Source organism: Amblyomma maculatum, chromosome 7 (assembly GCF_055883805.1).
Source record: "Amblyomma maculatum isolate TAMU_Amacu chromosome 7, ASM5588380v1, whole genome shotgun sequence".
NCBI lineage: Eukaryota > Metazoa > Arthropoda > Arachnida > Ixodida > Ixodidae > Amblyomma > Amblyomma maculatum.
The window spans coordinates 54,535,994-54,556,274 of NC_139350.1; the positions used below are offsets into that span (position 1 = coordinate 54,535,994).

At 47.9% G+C, this 20,281-nt stretch overlaps 1 protein-coding gene across 3 annotated transcripts in view; it reads left to right on the forward strand.

Moving 5' to 3' along the window:
* Positions 1-20,281, forward strand: part of LOC146183232 (organic cation transporter protein-like) — an 82,975-nt gene that overhangs the window by 54,982 nt on the left and 7,712 nt on the right. For all 3 annotated transcript variants that reach the window (XM_084608701.1, XM_084608703.1, XM_084608702.1), the window contains exons 8-9: positions 3,738-3,952; positions 15,178-15,362. In XM_084608701.1, the coding sequence (XP_084464827.1) occupies positions 3,738-3,952; positions 15,178-15,362 (400 nt within the window). The remainder of the gene's footprint in view (positions 1-3,737; positions 3,953-15,177; positions 15,363-20,281) is intronic.

A 20,281-nucleotide genomic window follows, 5' to 3' on the forward strand; every position in this document is an offset into this window, starting at 1 on the left:
GTGGCCGACAAAAGGAAGAAGTAGGCTCCGTATATGAGGTTGTCGTATGAACGAGAACGATCATTAGTTACCGATTTATGTGCATGCATGCCACAGTCAGAATCAATCGTCGTAGGGTCTGTTCTGTAAACTGAAATTCATGAGCGTCAACGAGTTGTTGCCGCTATGTCTCCAGTAGAGTCCATTTCGGGTATAGAAATGGAACCCCCTTAAAAACCTCGCGTACCTTTGCACTTAGCGCCGAGATGTCTTCTTAGAATGCGCGCTGCGCAATTAGTTAATGTTACGCATTTATGGACTAACGCGCCTACACACTGGCTGTGTTCATTATTTAAACGCGATAGCATTAAAGATACCGCTCTCCAGAAAATCCAGCATTTTTGGCCTTGTGGGCCCAAAATCACCGCGGCATTCCTCTGCCTGACGGGCTGTAGTTGGCAGGTGACATTTATAGCCCGACGCTAATTGGTCGGCGGGTTGTGCGACGTCACGAGACCACGTGACACTGAGATTCCAAATCAGGCAGATCCTTTCAGGAGGGATGATGACGTAAGAAGCGAACCAACTGGGACCCTATATAGGATCCCGTGTCAGACACACTACCCCTATATATGCCACGTAGGCCCGTTTGCAGGGCTTGGTTAAAGCTGGGCTGTGCATCTATGTCGGTGTACTTCTTGCACATAATTCATTATAATGTGACTGTACGCTAATGAGTAAGTGTGAGATAACAGAGGCAAGTTAGTGGTTAAGCGTGTGGGAAAGCGCGTGTATGCGCACGAAGATCCGCAAGCGGAGCCGCAGACGAATGCCATGAAGGCGGTCCTTAAGTACATTCATAATTTTTGTTCTCCCCCTCTCTCTCTCTTTATGTGGTATCCCGTCTCGTTTATTCTTTTTGTGGAATGCAAGAAATCGGCTCTTTTTAACGCGCTTGCTGAAATATTGCCTGTGTGGGCATGAAGTGCACGCAAGAAATGAGTCAGTTTCGTGTCAGTCCCAGACACAGGCCCAATGAAGTGATTCTTGGGAAACTAAAATATTGTGCAGCATTCATCAGTAGTCACTTTAGAAAATGTTTTGGCCTTGTGGCAAAGGCGAACTTTTATTCCTGTGCCAAGCTGCGACATGGTGCAGTAATTCGTCCGCGTAGCGCAGAAAAATGAAGAACAAGGAATGACATCAAGCTTCCATGATGACATAGGCCGACGTAGGGGGAGTGCGAAAAACGTATATAGCAATGAGGTGGAACCGTAGCAAAGCGGGAGCGACGAGTAAGATGACCAAATGGCATTTTGAAGAAAAAATGTTGGGGCATTGCGCTCCCCTAGCAACAATTTTCTTTTTCTTACAGTATCTGACGAGAGGCCTGCGCTTTTTGAGAACGATCAATAAAGCTCAGCAATTAGGCATGTCGTGGGCGTTTTTTGGCATGCCTTACTTGAAAAAATAACTGCGAGATTGACTAACCATGCTTCGAAGTAGGTTACGAAGTAGGAAGTAAGTACGAAGTAGAAAAGCACCCAGTATTGATCAGTTAACTATGGTAGCTAAACACAGGGCGGCACATATGTATATATGACTTCAGCCAGCTCTATAGGTTCGCTCTCGCGGCGACTAGTCTTCTTCCGTGGTTCGTCCATGCTATTGTTAACACGTGACATACGCAGGACAGAACAAGTGCTTCTGAGGACGACTTGTGGTGCTTTTATTACGACTCGTTGTGTTCCTTTCTATGATTTTAAAGTTTTCTGGCCTTTTCAAGTTCTGATTCTGGAACAAAAATTTCCGAATGAGAGCAAGGACTATCTCGACCTGTTCCTTCGTTATCTCCCTGGTTATGCATACAGCCAGTTTGAAAGTGCACCCACCCTGCCTAACTTTTCGCAGTTATTCACCACACCTGATGAGTCCTTGCCGAGAGTACTTTCGCCTATTCGTTTCTTCCTCGGTATGTGTCAGCAAAAATTGTCCTGTTTATTCATCAAGACTGCAAAAAAAAGATAAGAGAAAAAATGTGAAATAAAAATGGTGCAAACAGTGGCCCATATACACTAAAATGCAGCAATACCCAGTCGAAAACCACTATAGAACTTTGTCAAAAATACGACAAAATATCCTATAGTTCTGTCGTAACCATCAGATTTTTTTGTAGTTCTGTAGTACTTTTCTGTAGTTCCGTAGTTTTTGTAGTATATTTCTATTGTCTGTAGTTCTGCAGCATTTGTTTGTTGTAACTACAGAAATTTCTGATGTTACTACAGAATGTTCTGTTGTCACACACAACAGGTTTCCCGCCAAAAACCGCACAGAAATTCTGTCGTGACATCAGAAAATTTTCTGTAGTTTTTTTCGACTGGGTGGAGGAAACGCGCTCACTGGGCTGAGATGAGGCCAAGTGATTGTTACACAGCAATCCACGTGTTTAATTTTTTCAATTGCATCAAGATGATTCCTACGCTTGATGATTTGATAAGACATTTTATTTCTTGGCTCTAAGAAAGCGTTGTGTAAATTTCCGCAGTTGTTTCTAGATGGCGTTGATGTTGATATGATGGGGTTCCTGATGGCTCATTGAGCCGGCAGCACGTTGCAGGAAATGGACTGGGCAGCTTCTTCGGACACCAAGGTACACTTTATTACACTAGTCAAAATGATGGGTTGTGCTACGCCGGAGTGATACTGACGCCGCTCTGCGTCTCACAACGCCCTGGCCCCGTTTTACATATCGGCTCAGCGAACAACTCTCTCAAAAGCTGTGCCCATCCTCAATCAGCCCTCTTTTTTCCGGCGAAAGGAATGCGTTTAAACTACTTTCCGAACATCCTCAGTCACAAGTTTGTAGCCAGTCGCAAAAACATATTCATGAAGGCAACGAGAACAATGAATTACAATTCCAACTAGTCAATGGCACGTTGGCGTTCCCTCGCCAGCACCGCGTGCCTTCCACAAAGCCACGCTTTCCCCACACTCTCTCAGATACACTGTCACGATTCAGAAGCGACAAACAAATGGCAAAAAACTCAACCTTCACAACGGTACACAGAGGAGAAGGGAGGGGGGGGGGGGTTAGCTTGCTTGCCGCACGCAAAGCGGGAGACAAAAGAACTAACTGCTTCCGACATCGTGCCTGTCCGCTGCGGGCAGTGCGAAAGCAGCTCTACACGCCAGCATCCGTTCTCGCGCTTCCCAACACTTTCTCGACAAACCTTTGATGTCGCAGCTCACAGGGGTCATGGAATGATGCGGTCGCAGGTAAAAGGCAGCGCACGACGTACGCCATCCACGTGGCGTATACCTTCTGGTTCGAAGTTGGCACTCATCCATATCGGTATACCCTATAATTTCGGATAACCCCCGTCCGCATGGGCGATTCGTCAGCAGCGCTTCTCAAGGGATCCACTTAATATATGTCCCAGAACGATCTTGGAAAAGTTTTGGAGTGACGACGAAAATGGTCGTAAAACTGTCTCCGAACAATGAGCCGCGGCGCGCGACACACGCCTGAACACACGTGCGCAGGCTCCGCGCTATGACCTGACCGCACGTCACCAGGTCCCATCCCTTCGCAGCGGGCAGACCGTTATTTGCTGTCCACGAGGCACCTCTTACAAGTGCGCTAGATGTGTCCGCTCTGAACCATTAACTTAAATAGAGCAGGGGGAGTGTGCCAGAGCCTTCGGGGTGCTCTCCTCCAGCACAGCGGCTCGGAATCTTAACTGCTGCGTTTGTTGCAGGTTCATCGGATCATTCGTGTACTACAACCTGGTGCTGTCGTCGACGAGTGCCCCGGGCAACCCGTACTTCAACTACGCCATCTCCTCGGCCAGCGAGATTCCGGCCGCTCTGCTGGGACTGTGGGTGGCTCGCCGATGCAGCCGGCGCCGTTCTCAGGCGCTCTTCCTCTTCCTGGCTGCGCTAGCCGTGGTGCCGCTGCCATTCCTGCCCAAAGGTGCGCCGCCCGTGGCCCCGCTTATGCCACGCGCTGTAACGTGGACAATAGCGTGTTATGACTCGGGGAGTTGACAGAAGTCACATGTACAGGGCCGGCCACTCTAAGTTAGAATCTTGCTCCGTGCTGCCGGCGTGGTGCCTCGATGTCAGCTGAGATCAAGGCACCCAATGACGGCGTATGCCGGCGTAGGGTGCCTCGATGCTTTTCGCGCCCTAATCCGGCGTAGAATCACTGTAAAATGTTCAGAGTACCGCAAAGGTTGCCGCGGGCGCCATCTTCCTTCCAGACCGCCGGACCAAGCCGCCGTCTGAACGGCGAGTGACCGCAATCGTAGACTTCTAACATGTTATAAAGCTAGCAAAACTGAAGTATTTTGGTGTGTCTATTCAGAACAGTAGTACCAGTGATTATGTGGCCATCAATTTTATTACTTTAGTCTGCAATCGATGGGAAAAGATGAAGTGCGCTAGTGAACCGGCGAACACTTCAGGGCGCCTGCTCTTGTAAATCGCCGGCCATTTGGATCAACTTTATAAAGTGATCAAGTGTGGAATAGCATGTCTGCGAAGATCGCAGGAACGTGTGCGTATATTGTGAAGTCGTTGAGAATGCCGTCCGCCGGCTCCGCTGAGCCGGACGTACGCGGTAAAGACACTTAAGGCGAGGTGCAGAGTTTATTACGCTCTGACACGATGAATCGCTTTGTATAAGCAACACAAAGTGAAGCAGCAGGTTCGCCGAGACAGCGTGAACAAACATACAATTTAGTATCGCCGTCACTGCGCCAAGAACGCCAAGCAGGCTTTGTTGAAGCATATTGTATTTCGTGAACTTAATTCTTCTGCGGCGCCGTCATTAAGTGAAGGAAAACTAAAGCACTGGTCTCGCCCATTTTCACTCTGAAAAAAAAAAAAATCTTGGCTTACTATACGCCATGCGCAGCGCCTATAGGGGCGCGACTAAAAGCCGCGTAGCGGCGGGCGTCGGAACCGGAGGCGGGCCTCATGCGGCAAGCGTGGCCGTGGTGCGCGCGTGCGATCTGCCGTTTGTGTACGTCTCGAGGCACTTCCGCGGTTACAGTGTGCGCAAGGGGATCGCCCTTTATAATAGTGGACATGTGTTCGATATCACGGCCGTCTTGAACTACATCGCCTCCATATGCATCAAGTGTCTGCTGCAGATGAACGTCAACCATGTTGCGTACGAAGTGGAGCTCATTTTGAGTGTCCCGCTTTCATTACAATGCAACGCTAATTCTTTCATTCCTTGACCTATGAACCAACATTGTTTCTTTTCTTAATGGTACAGGCTTGCTTCGTCTACATGCAATATATCGCTACAGTTAACTAGGCAGCGTCGTCGAAACTGCGAGCGGTTTCGTACCGGTGCGACCGCAGGCAAAGCCAGCGAGCTTGCAAACCAGCATTGTGAGCATCACAAAAATATTGCATATTCGGTTCCTGTAGCAAGAGTCAAGTTTTTCATTCTTGCGCTTTCTGCCTGTACAGGATGGATTTCACGCATTCCGTCGTCAAAACGGCAGAGCGGGTAGATAATTTTATGGGGGAGTGAGATATCAGCAGAGGCAATAACTGAAAAGCTGCATCACAGGTTAGCCAAGAGCATATTAGATTTAAATTTTATATCCTATTTTAGTATCATCTTCATTTCATTTGTATCACTCTCACGACCAACAAGGGCGCTTTATAACAAGCTCTAGAACCCTTAGTCTGAATAGCAAGTGCAGCGACATGTTATTTTTTCGTAATCTTGCCAGACAACAGGAATTAATACTGGCTCTGGTCTTCAAAGTAATTGCATGACAAGTTTCAAAACGCATATTGGCAAATATTGTTCCAATAACTCGCCGCAGTGGCTCAGGCTACTGAGGAGGATCGAGTTATCGGGACCGAAGTCGATTGCGCCGCCTGCGTTTAGGTAGAGGCGAAACGCAAAATGCAACCGTGTGCTATGCGATGTCAATGCACGCTAAAGATCGTCTGGCTAAGCGTTTCACAAATCTAATGCGTATTGTATCTTCCCGGCTAGCAGACGCGACTAAGTTTAAACAAGAAGTGTTCATGGAAGGTGCAATGACAAGCAGAAAAAACTGAAAAATAGTTATCACTCAGCCCTGCCATACGGAAAATTTAATGCCTTTTCCATCGAATGCGTTAAAAATTATATTTGTTTGCTGCTACATGAGAAAATACAATGACATTCGATGAAAACGACGTTAGGTATCGAATGAGTTTGAGGTACTCATTCGAATGCGATCAACGAGGAAATGTGTTATGTCGACACCATGGACACTCGGTGAGAAGATACACCCGAAATAAACTACAAAGGTGCCACCTGCATTAAAGACTACTGTGCTCCTATAATTTTGCAGCTAGTCATCTATAGGAAATATGCCAAATAGCATCGTAAAAAAAAAAAAAAAAAACGCGTCCATCGCTGCCAGCCAACCCGTAGCCACCGCACTCAGCGCGGGCGGAACAGGTGGCTTCTGCTGCCGCGGTCCGTTGGCGCCGAGTCGCCGACACGGTGAATTTCTTTCGCCACCTTCAGAAAAGCATGCTCTGTTCGTCTTAAATAATGCGCGCTAATGTTGAGGAAGGAGTCTAAAAAAAAAATATCTTTACTGAGGAGCACTGTTATGTAACGAGAGTTTGGAAGAAGTGATAACAGCAATACAAGCAAATTTCTGCTTTTAGCAGCTGCCGGCGGTGTGACGCACCTCATCCGATTCCGTTCTCTATAAAGGCCGGAATACATGCGGCGTTTTTTTCCACGATTTTCGCGCGTCGAAAACTGCCGCGCCGACGCGACGCCCAGCTCGAGATACATGGAACGACGAAGTGGCGCGAGCGCCGCCGCGGATTCCTCGATGCGAAAGCAAATGCAGCAGCGAGCGGAAATAACCGCAGAGCGAGGTACGTGAGAGAAGCGACGCTGTCCCTTGTGGTAAAATCCCGAAAGTGCTCATTCGAATGCTACTGTGCTAAATGTAGAAAGCGTACATAGGTGCGCAAGGAATTGGCTCGCTCGAATGAACGGAGATACTTCGGAATGCCTGCTCGGATACCAGCGGCACGGTTTTCTTTTTTATTTTTACAAATTTCACTGTAGGGAGCAAACAAACACACAACGATCCGAGAGTAGGTCGTATACTCACAAAAAAGCGACATTCCGTGCTTGATTAAGCGTTTATTTTTACGATAATCACATTTCTGCGACCAAACTGCCCCATACCTCGTCAGCCATGGCGGCCATGTTGACAGCGGCCACTCAAACCGGAAATGCCAGCTTTCCGCGCTCCTATTGGCTCGCGTCGACAGTAGTGTCCGGTTCGAGAGGACGCCGCGCCGCCCGCGCGTCAAATATCTGGCAGGGCCAGATCGGTGGCGGCGCGCGTTTTTTCTGACGCGGGGCGTCGAGTGCGCGCCGTCGGGCGTAAAACGCCGGTTTGACGCAGCAAAAACGCTCCATGTATTCCGCTAAGGCGTCGCCGAAGTTACACCTTCCGTGTACTGTAAGACAATTTGTGATACAATTGAACTGATAGAAAGGCAGTTTTATGAATACGAAATTTACTGTTTCCAAAGCACTTCCAGCTATGGGTTTTATGCGAAACCGTTAAGGCAATTAGGCATATCGACGACTAGGGCCTAGCACACGGCCAGAGCGCAGTCATCGGCCGCCTTCGCGGGCAGCGTCGTTGCGGTAAGCTCGAGGCATCCGATGTAGCAAGCGTCGAACTAGCGGTATTATTTCTTGATGAGGCTAAGCTCGAGCATTTTTCGACGGGCCTTATTAAGCCGAGCGAACGATTTACTCGAAGGTTCTATAAAATCGCCTTCGGACACTGATACTGCCTATTTTACGTGTTGCTCTTGACACTTGCTTTAGTGCGGAAAGTGTACGTTGTTTAAACACGTACGCGTTTCGCAGTCGAGCGCAGACGTGCGTACCTTCCGCACCCTTTCGTAAGCAAACACCGCCAACACAGGTGCTAACTTCGTAATTGATAGTCCTAATCAAAAGGTTGGTTACAAGGGAAGCAAGACATGAATGTCAATTTAAAGGCTGCTTTCGTTTACAGCGCAGTCATCTTCGCAACATATTGAAGACACTCCAATATTTGCATATCAATCACAGTTACCATAATTTGGAAATGTCATTAGCTTTGGTCGTGTAGCAGTGAGTCGAAAAAATGATATTAACCTGAACAAATGTCACTCGGTGCGATTGCTTGCTTTCTGCGTCGAACAGCCGCGATTCACAGCCCCCGTCGTTTTCATGAAGCATCACTGAAACTTACACAAACATATTCCTGGCAAGGTTTTATGTGTGTTCGAAAAACCATCTACGCAGCAATTCTTCCCGGACAGTGCTAAAAGTCGACGGCGGCGTTATATCTGTTATACCGCGACCACAGACGAAAACACGACGTGCGCGCATAGATGCTGACACGAACAGCGCCCGACAGATCCCGCCTACGCTTTGCGGCTTTGGCGACAGGCGGCGGTGTCGCGTTTTGCGCATCGCGTATATCATCGCTCTCACAGCACGGTTGTGAATATTGTACTTTTCATTGTGAAATATTATCTCTTTATGTTGTTTTATCGCCATGCGCCTCGTGCCGCCAATTTGCTGGAACGTCGCTCATTAATTGCCGTCAAAAATTAAAATGACATCGCACATTGATGGCATCTATGCTTGACACATATTTGCCAAATTGGTTGGCTTAGTTCATGGGGTTTAACATCCCGAAGCGACTCGTACCTGAGACACCGCAGTGGAGAGGTCCGGAAATTTCCAACACATGAGTTTCTTTAACGTACAACTAGATATAAATGACTAATAAACCTGTGCATAGTGTTTTATGTACATTTACATTAACAATAAAAATAATAAAAAAGAAGAGCTGCTGGCGGTCATCGATCCGCACACTAACACGCGCCCGAACGCATGCATGCACGAGCACAGTGTGTGTGATTTCGGAGAACTGAATATAGATGTATCTGATGCCGGCTGGCTGAATTTTTAATTCATTTTGAGGGTAGTTTTTTTGCAAAATTCCGCAAGTAAAATGGAGGCTGCAAATTTCTGCGTACGTGCGGCCCACGTCGTTGGAAGCTAAACACATGTTGCCATTAGGCGAACCATGTTCACACTCAGTACTTCGTGCGCTTCTTTCGCGGCTAAACGAACAAAGTTTCAAATCAATGAACCAGCGTATTTCGCGCAAGCAGGTTCCTTGATGGCACGAATTTTTCCTGGTTGGTTAAGCCACACCTACCACTGATGCAGATCACACGTTTCGTTCAGGCACAGAGAAAACGCATTTCCAGACTCAGGCATGGTGCCGCACGAGAGGAACAGCAGAATTTCTCAAGTGTACACTGCGAGAAACAATCAGAAAACGAGGAACTCCCGCGAAAGACGCATATTCCGCGCACGCGCTTGGAAGGAATATGGCGACGCGAAGTCACGTGACGCGCATCAGCCAGTAGGTGAGCCGGTGGCGCGGGGAAAACGAATGCGATACTCTGAAAATTTTCCAGTGACTAATCCGGCGCTAATCAGGCGTAGAGTCACAGATTTATTAGTTATTTATTTCTAGTTGTACGTTAAAGAAACACACGTGTTGGAAATTTCCGGACCGCTCCACTATGGTGTCTCATGTACGAGTCGCTTCGAGATGTTAAACTCCATAAACTAAACCAACCAATTTGGCAAATGTGTGTCAAGCATAGATGCCATCAATGTGCGATGTCATATTAATTTTTTGACGACAGTTAATGACCGACGTTCTAGCTAATTGGCGGCACGAGGCACACGGCGATGAAACAACATAAAGAGATAATATTTCACAATGAAAAGTATAATATTCACAACCGCTCTGTGATAGCGATGATATAGTAAGGCATGTTTTTTTTTTTTCAAAGTGAAAATGGGCGAGACCAGTGCTTTAGTTTTCAGTCACTTAATGACCGCGCCGCAAAAGAATTCAGTTCACGCAATGCAATATACTTCAACAAAGCCTGCTTGGCGTTCTTGGCGCAGTGACAGCGATACTAAACTGTATGTTAGTTTGTTTACGATTTCTCGGTGAACCTGCTGCTTCACTTTGTGTTGCTTATACAAAGCGGTTCAATCGTGTCAGAGCGTAATAAACTCTGCACTTCGCCTTCCGTGTCTTTACCGCGTCTGGCACAGCGGCGCCGGCGGACGGCATTCTCAACGACTTAACAATATACGCACACGCTCCTGCGATCTTCGCAGCCATACTATTCCACACTTGATCACTTTGTAATTTTGTAACACCACTGCATTGCGCGTAGAACACGAGTTGATCCAAATGGCCGGCGATTTACAAGAGCAGGCTCCCTGAAGTGTTCGCCTGTACACCAACACACTTCATCTTTTCCCATCGTTTGCTGACTAAAGTAATGAAGTTAATGGCCACATAATCACTGGTGGTACTGTTCTGAATAGGCATACCAAAATAATTCAGTTTTGCTAGCTTTATAACGTGTTATAAGTCTACGAATGCGGTCACTCGCCGTTCCGACGGCGGCTTGGTCCGGCGGTCTGGAAGGAAGATGGCGGCCGCGGCCACCTTTGCGGTACTCTGAAAATTTTCCAGTGACTCTAATCCGGCGCTCCGCGGAGCGCCTCTGGCGGGCTCCGTAGAAACTATTGCGCAGGAGCAATGAGAGCTATAGGCGGAGCTTCGTCTGCTACAGTGCGCTCTGTATTGCCATGAAATGGTCTTCAATTTCAAGTCTTTCGGATGAGCGTCAAAAGTGCAATCATTTTCTCCAGTGTACCGTGCCACTGCAATTTCTCGATTGCGAAATTTATATAGTGAAGTTTACTTATAAACGTAAACGGTCACCTCCCCCCCCCCCCCCTCAGCCCTGTCTGCCGCCGAGTGCAACTGCTTACTCGAATCATTCGGCGATTAAGGCAACAAGAATGTTGCCTAACTCAAAGGCTACCCAAAGCTTGATTCCTTCCTGACAAAGAGCACAGATGCCTACGTTAAGTAGAATCGAATAGCCGTTGCAGAGCAGCTGTAGCCGCAGCAGTACACATCTGTGAGTATTCTGCATCACTGTGAGCATTCTGTGACACATAAATCTGCAAGACATCCTTTAGAACTCTCGACATTCGGTTAGTGTAACCCACGAGCAGAAAACATGAAGTGATCAGACACGTATGTACTCTCGGTCTGGAGAGGAAGGAATCACATTTTATGTCGGCGTCGTGATAAGTCAACGTTCTTGTTAATCACCGAATGACTCTCATAAGTATTTGCACTCGGCGGCAGATACCATGGGCTACCTGACCGTTTGTATCCAAGATATACATTGTCATAAAAATTTCGCAACCGGGAAGTTGCAATGGCACGGTACAACAGAGAAAAAGGCCACACTTTTACCTCTCATCCGATAGGTTCGAAAGACTTGCAAGTGGAGCCCCCTTCACGGCAACACAGAGCGCTCTGTAGCAGACGACGAGTAAAGCTCCGCCTTCAGCTCTCAATGCTCCTGCGCAGTAGTTTCTACGGCGCCCGCCAGAAGCGCTACGCGAAGAACTAGCAGCACGTTATCAATATTTTATTAAGGTAGATACGCATTGGACGGCTGCATTTTAACGCAATAGTGTTAGGAGTTTGCAATGCGGTGGTCCGGCATTCGTCCTATAATTAATGATTCAAGATTTTGAAAATGAATTCAACGAATAAGGGGAGGGTCCAAATGAAGTCAAATTTGGCAAAAACGTTGCTGAGGGGGGAGGGGGGGTTGAGGGGTCATAATTCTGTGATATAAAGTGGTGCAGTTTCCGATGTTCGGGATCGAAGTCAGGCTCGCTGTGTGCCGCGAAAGCAGGCTCCTCATAGGCCACAAAGGTTCGTTGGTCTAGGCGTGTTAGAGGAGAGCCTAAAGTGTGTGTGTGTGTGTGTGTGTGTGTGTGTGTGTGTGTGTGTGTGTGTGTGTGTGTGTGTGTGTGTGTGTGTGTGTGTGTGTGTGTGTGTGTGTGTGTGTGTGTGTGTGTGTGTGTGTGTGTGTGTGTGTGTGTGTGTGTGTGTGTGTGTGTGTGTGTGTGTGTGTGTGTGTGTGTGTGTGTGTGTGTGTGTGTGTGTGTGTGTGTGTGTGTGTGTGTGCGCGTGCGTGTGTGTGTGTGTGTGTGTGTGTGTGTGTGTGCGTGCGTGCGTGCGTGCGTGTGCGTGCGTGCGTGCGACAGAGAGGGAGAGAGAGTACCAAAGTGGCGTACAATGAAAGGGAAAAGAAAGGAAATGAGAATATCGCGTGTCACAAGCGACCTCGATGTTTTTCGTGTTCTTCTGTCCTTTTGTCCATGCGTCCACACCGCAGGAAAAACTGTCTGAATTGATCCGCTCGGGTTGGCGCAGTGGATAAGGCGCTCGACTACTGTGCCCAAGGATGTCGGATCGAATCCCGTCCTCGGCGGCCGCTTTTCGATGGAGGCGAAAAGCTAGGCGCCCGTGTGCAGTGCGATGTTAGAGCATATGTTAAAGAAGCCCAGGTGGTCGTAATTACCGGAGCCCTCCCCTACGACGTCTCTCATAGCCTCAGGCGCCTTGGGGCGTTAAACCTCAAAACAAAACCAAATCAGACTGTCTGAATCGGGCCATATATAAATTCATGTACAGGTATTTGAATCGAAGCCGATTTTATCGGGGAATTCTTGTAATAGAAGGAAATTAATTGCACTGAGAAGGAAACTTCGTTAATTGAAGTGGTCATCATGGAAATGGGTTCCTTGAGTAGAAACGTTTTAGAATCTGATCAGCTCCAGACAAAAAAAAAGAAAGTGAGATGGAAACGAAAGAGAAATACAGGAGGTGGGGGAAGCAACTATAGGTCCTGAACTGAGAACACCAATCGCATGCTCTCATTCTATGATTGATGCTTTTGTTGCATTTTTAAGTTTATGACCAGAAAACGTTAATGGCTTCTGTCTGTGGGCTCTCTGCGGTCCACGTTCGCGGATATCCACTTCGTTAATAGCTTAGTCAGCAACACGTACTTCATGTGCATTTATTAGCACGCAGCCGGATGCTATCAAGTTGTGAAAGATCGACCAACATAGACGTCTATAAAGGCCCGCTTTAATCAAGCCGTAGGTACGTATTTGCGTGTCCTATAGGAGTAACGTGTCTTGTTGCACCTCGCCTACATGGCTCCTGAAAGTTGCTATCCTTATCCCTCATCTTAAATGAGAAGCCCAAGTGGTGGCGTCACACAAACCGCCCACCAATCAGTGCCCGGCCATGTAACGTGACAAATGCAACCTTCAAGAGCTGTGCACGTGATTTTTCAAAAACGCTCACAACGCTGAGAACGCCGGATTTCTTGAACGGGGTATCCACCGCTATAGCGCTAAATTTTATTTTCCTCCTCTTTCCTATGGCCCCGCCGTGGTGGTGAAGCGATTAGGGCGCTCGACGACTGCTGTGCTCAATGATTCGGGATCGAATCCCGACCTCGGCGGCCGCTTTTCGGTGAAGACGAAAAGCAATGCGCCCAGTGCTGTGTGATGTCAGCGCACGGTAAAGAACCCCAGGTGATCGAAATTTCCGGAGACCTCCACTACGGCGTCTCTCATAGCCTGAGTTGCTTTGGGACGTTAAACCCCACAAACGAAACCAACCAACTCTTTCACTGCGGCTGACGTTTCTTATGTTCCCTCCCACTTTCATATCTTCCCTCTCGACGCGGTAAAGGTGTCCGCCGTGAAGTGAGGCACTTGTAAGTCCACATGGCTCACTCAAGCACCAAGGATGGCATCTTGCCAGCCTTATATGACTTGTTAATGTTTGCAGCTACTGCTTTAAAATAAAAATATGGTAATAAGAAATCACTGGAGCTCGGTGTCCGTTTGGAGTTGTGCTGACGAGTTCAAATGAGGAATTGCAAAGCCTACATTTGTATCCATGAGGCTGTGCTTTTTAATCTGTTGATGTGTAATTACTCCCATATTAGTCATCTTCTCCCCATAGAGTGTATCTGTGAACACACTGGGCTCGATCAGCTTAATTGCTGGAACGACTCTCTTGTTAGGCAATGATACTGAGTTGGAATTCCGGACCGGGCCAAATTTTTCTTCAACTGCGATGATTCTGTAAAATCTGCATGCCTTTCCTTTGTAGCCGTATGGCTGCACTTAGCTTCGCGCCCTATGCTTCCGTATTACAATTTCACTCCACCATAAAATCTTCCCCAAAAACCCGTTGGACTGCGCAGCAGCACCGAATATCAATGCCGAACATCCAGTTGTTTGGTGGGCGAACGATATAAATGATTATGGTAAGAATGTTGCGGTGAATAATTTGAAAATGTGATGGTGCCTAAAGAAGTCAAGCCTATACTGACAAGCAGGACGATAGAAGCGATAGTCTTGTCTATGCATGCGACGACGGTTATATTCATCTATATGAGTGCTTTGCAACCCCCCATGCGTAACTTCTAATCACTTGTAATTTACGAGGGCACATGATAATTAAAACGTTTTGCTAGCAAACAAATATTTCATCATTGTCATCGCTATTTTCCTCATGACCTTGAGAATTTGTGGCTTTGTTGCCTATCTGTGCGTTGCGTACAGTATAGCTACAATGCGTACGGGGTGTAACATGCACCGCATTACAGCAGCGTACAAAGCTTGTGTTCAAATAATTTGTGCATAGATGAGTTAGGCTGAGTTAGATGATTTTACATAGACCGCACCAGTGCGGCCTATGTAAAATGCCGTGTTCTGCGAATACCACATACACCTTCCAGCTATGGCAGATAACTTGGGAGCTCAGTGCGCTTGCTTTTTGTAAACAGTTGCAATGCGTGGGTTTGCCCTCATTTAGGCCGACAGTATTCTCTTGACACAAACTCGCTGGTTGCACTTCTGAAGTTTTGCCACATTTCAGTACAAAATCCCCGCAATCAAAAGTATTCGAAAGATAAAGTTGAACTGATCACGACGTACGTGACTGCTTTTACGTTTAACCGTACGTGGCCACGAGGGCTGCACAGAGGAACGTGGTTGACAACCAATATCATTTCGTGACTGTTACATGCTCGGTGTTTTACGCAAGAAAAGAAGAGACCGGGCAGCGGTTTTTAGCCGAGATGTTGGGCACAATAGGGCCTCCCCACTTGACATGCTCCAACTACGCCGCATCTGCGCAGACAGTCCCGGATGGCTGAAGATTGGCTCGAACGTGGTGGTGAGGTTCATGGCGCTCAGTGCGGGCTTCATCAAGTGGATCATGGCGCTCGAGGTGTTCCCAACATCGGCCCGCAGCTTCGGCTTTGCGTGCGTGCTCACCTGCTCCCGGTTCGGAGCTATAGTGGCGCCATTCCTGCGAGAGCTGGTGAGGTTTTCAAGGTGTTTCTTTTTAGCACTCATTCAGCAAAGTTTTACGGTGGTGCAGCGAACGTAAAATACAGACGCAGCCAAGCCTATATAGCTCTAGTATCCAGGGTCTGACATTTACTTGAAACTATGGAACCTTCTTAAAAACGCAGGTATTACACTTCTGTGGATGAAACGAAGGCAGTTTTAAGGTCAGGCAAAGCTAAACGAGGGAAACGTTGCTGTAGTATTTTATTTGTAACGCTGCGGCATTCCTTAGATGTTCCCGCTGAGAATGTGTTCGCCGCGTTCGTGTAATGCATTGTGCATTTCACCCAACTTTGCAACGCCAAAATAGTGATCACCTTGCGCGATTGCTTTGCAGCATACAGTATAGGTGTTGGCTGCAAAAGCTATTGCAAATATGTGACTCCTCGCTCAATTTTTTTTTCGCGCTCAGAATGACTTGATTGAGTGATTTATCGCACAGGTTCCTCAAAGATGAAAGGGAACAAGATAGTGCATACCCAGCATACATTTTCCAATTTAATGACTAGTTTGTGCCTTGGCGCATGACATTCAGCAGTCATTTAACTTTGCTAGAAAAGTAACCAAGAAATTGTTCTGTGCAAATTGGTTGTTTTCTTGCATACTGCAGAGACAACGGCCGCGGAGCGTTTGCGAGGCCGCACCACAGCACAATGTACGCCGAGTGTAGCGTCGAACACGGATGCATTTTTGCTCAGCATTTGGCTGTTGTGCTGCTGACATTAGCAGCGCTACGCGCCAGAAAGGCCCTGGTCATGTCGCTGCCGCGTGCTGTACCAGCAAGCGGAGAGTAACCTCACGGCAAACAGGTGCAATGTGGAGACCCTGGAGGGACAAAAACCTGTTCCACAACAGATTTCAATAACTTTCGTGCTGAAAAAAAAAAATTGCTTTGATTTGATCAGCTCTAGCCATAGCCCCCAATATTATCCATGCCTGGTCATAGGCTCCGGTTGCCCTATTTTCGACACACATAGCTCGGCGCCATGTTGTTTCTCTGTGTGTGCATAGTGCAAAGCAAAAAGGCTGTGTTTAGGGCCGACGTTTAGGAAAGTGTTTGGTTATCCCTCGCTGCCTGTAGCGCGAAATTTCTGCGCAGCCATCGAATCATATTACCCCTCAGGTAATATGAAGTAACCGATCAGACAGATAATTAGAAAGCATCGCGGTGCTCTCTGAAATTCATGAGGGCTTGGTGGACGCTGTTTAACACAGAGACAAAGAGAAGAAAACACGGGATTGGCTCCTTTATTTCTCTTCTTTGTCTCTGTTTTAAAGAGCGCCCACGAAACCATCATGAACTCCCTTTCTGTTGCTCTCTGAAATGCCTCGTCTCGCGCAGTCAACCGCTTGAGTTAGCGGGCCGCATTGCTGCGCTTGGAAACGACTTTGCGGATTGATGGTTTCTCTATGAGAGCAAAACATTTGCAACGGGAGGGTAGCTACGACCCTCGTGCGGCTGTAAATGTGCGTCTTCATTATTAATCCTCTAAAAGATGACGCAAATGAAAAGTTCCCTTATGACGTCGTTTCAGTGATTTCTGCAATTACAGCAAGATGTGTCAGCTTACTTCACCACCCTCCAAACTCTCTACCAAACTGCGGTGAGCTAACAGCCGCCTACACTGCACGTCGAATTCGCCATGTTATTTTCGCGGCCGCCTCAAGTGATTAAAATTGCGGCGCCAAACTTTGGTCATTTACAGCAATGGCAGAACATCCTTTGCGTAATGAAACGTCATTTTGACGTCATTAATAAATGTTTATGCATGACGTATTTCCCGTCACACAACGTCAGCCAATCAGATTTCAGGAGTCGGCTCTTGACAGTGGGCGGTTCATTTCCGCCCATTCGTAATACAAGCGTAAGTGCTTCCCTTTCTATCATATATACTTCTGTTTTCCCTCCACACTTACTTATATATACCCTCCATGCATCATGAATACCACTGCTAAAAATCGTTTTTCACGCTCACGTCATTTTTACGTCACCGCAAAAAGCCGTTTCGACCCACCGTAATTTCGCGCCACAAATTTGAAACTCGTGACTGTTCTGAGAACCAATCAGAGAAAAAAAAAAACATGGTGCCGAACGGCGGCCATGTGTATCGAGAATAGGGCCCCGGGCTGAGGCTAGCTATCTGGCCTCTTTGGCCTCTTTCGGAACTGAAGGAATCCCGGCGCTAATATCGTTCAAGTGGTTTATGAACAAATCACTACTAGTAAATTTGTCAACGCCGAATGAGAGCAAACTCATTTGTAGAACGAGTTTATTCAGTGGAATTCGATGGTTTGTGCAGGTAATTTTGACGCGCACGCCCAGTGGCATTCAACGACGTAAGCACAAAAATTAAAAAGAAAAAGTGCGAAACCCTGCAGCGCGCTCATTGCGCTGCAGGTCTTTTGGAGCACTGCAACGCATGACATACGGCTCGTTTACATGAGCACGCGCCCATTAAAGTACACAACACTGCTAGCTTGGTATTTTTCAGCAATCAGTGAGCACGCTCCGTCGGCTAGGGTGGCCTAGGGTGGCCGGATTGGAAGCGTCACTTCACGTCGAGCGACAAAACTAGGTGCTCGCCTGGATAAATGAATGAGTGAGGCAATTCTCCGCATCGAGGCGCGCGCTTCGCATGTTAAAGGGCTTTAGTGTTAAGAATAGCCAGCGAAGATTGTCACGCATGTAGAAGCGCAGCGCAGGGAAAAGTAGTCTCGCGATGCGAGCGCCTCTTAGCCGAAAATCGCTTCCTCACGGCGAACACCTAGTTTTCGGCTCGCCTCGCGAAGCGGCGCCAGCAAACCGGGCTTTTAGTATGGTGGCTAGCATACTTTTAGTCTTGAACGTCCGCACCGGCTTGAATCACAGAGCATGGGAAATATACGAGGCTGTGCAGCGCATGGAGGAAGGAGCGTCAAGCCATTCGAACCAGTTGGTGATGGAAGGCGGCGATAGGCACCTGGGACTGCTGAGCAGCCATGCATTACAAGAGGCGATGGCACAGCTCCACACAAAGAGAGGAGCAATTCGATCGATGGCGATAGCGGAAGAGGCTGGAAGGGGTGACGAGGGCATTCATTTGGATAGGCCGAAAAAACCGAACCCCTGGAGGAGTGAATGATGGATGAAGGGGTAGATAAACATGCTTCTCTATAGTATGAATATCCATGATGAACGAAACGTACGCCCGTAGCGGCGATGAAGCTGCGACACCTAATGCGCGGCGTAGAACTCTTTTCCGGCCACGTGCAGAATCTGGCAAATATCATTACGAGAGTTTCTGGTCGACGCTGTTCTTATGGGGAGAGTGCTGAAGTAGCGGTCTAACAATTACACTCGAAAAATGATTGATTATTTGGTTGGTTTATGGGGTAATTAAACGGCCCAAAGATGCCGTATTGGAGGGCTCTGGAAATTTTGACCACTTGAGGTCTTTAACGTGCTCTGACATCGCAAAGTCAATGCCGCGCACACGGGCGCATTGCTTTTCGCCTCCATCTAAAAGCGGCCGCCGCAGCCAGGATTCGATTCCGCATCCTTGGGCACAGAAACGCCTTAACCACTGCCCTACAGCGGCGGGTCAAAATATGAATCAGTGTCCACATGGTCAGCGGTGTCGGCCATCATTGCTTACCAGGGCAAAGCGTATGCAACTCAGCTCCTTCGGGACACCTTAATGCTTAGCTACACAGATAATTGAACAGCAACAACGTATCATCCGCGAACAAATTACTTAACGAAATGGCTAAAGAGTACATTGAAGTGCAATATTTCGATGTATACGTCGGTGTTGTACATAAATCATGGGACGAGGAATGGAGAACCCCGACGAAAGCACCCTCGGTGCCTTCGACTACTGGCGCTGGTTCAAACTACAGCGCAGACAGCAGTACGCGAAGCCGTGCAGGGAGCAGCGCCCGCCGTCTGCAATCGGCTCAAACACCGCAATGTCATCTAGCAACGGAAACATCAAGCCTCGAGTATTGACGGCTGGCCAGGGCAGGCGCGCAACTGATCCTGAGCTATGATCCATACTCTATAGCGACCAGCCAACGGTTGAGACGAGGCTGAAGAAAGTGGACAACTGGGCTGCAGCCTAAGGTTTGTGTTACGAATAGACTGCTTCGCTCGCGCGAAACTCCGCTGCGTCGCATATACTCGGTACGAAGGCTTCACAAATGTGCAAGACTTTGCCCGGACTGTAAAACTGAAATGATGAGGGCATTTCCATTAGCATCCAGCTATCAGCGCATCTACCGTACCTTCCCTGGTATGGTAGCACGCAAGAAGCCATGAATGTATTGAAACGTACTTTTACAAGCTGGCGAAGGCAAGGTGCTACAACATGTGACGGCATAGCATGTATCGCTTGCCTCATCATTGGACGGAATTTGGGTGTGATTGCTCGGCCTCGGCGTTCTATAGACTACGCCAGCAGTGACGACTCGTTGCAGTGTATAAAGACCGACTTCACGAACAAGTGGTCGCCATAAAGTGAACCAAAGCTACGACCCTTTAACAACTAGCGTGAAAGGGAAATGGGATCAGGTATGTCAGGAGCAGATCAGTCGCGAGGCTCCCCAACACTTCCTCCCAATCTCCCGCATTTATGCCGCCGCGGCCTTCCCTCTTTCCTCCTGGCATAGCCAGATACCACTATATCTCCACAGCGCGGGCCGAGCGATGAGCTCCGTCCCGGGTGTCTCTTAATTGTCTTTCTGTCGGTTGACACACATGCGCGCGGTTAATATTATCTGCCGCACCAGAGAAGCAAAGAATTTCTTACTTTCATACTCAGGACATTACTGCACCTCAACGCCAGATCGTCCGGTTTGCAGTGAATATCCCAGTGAGAGCGGTCATACTGCGCTTCCTGCTCTGCGCGAGCA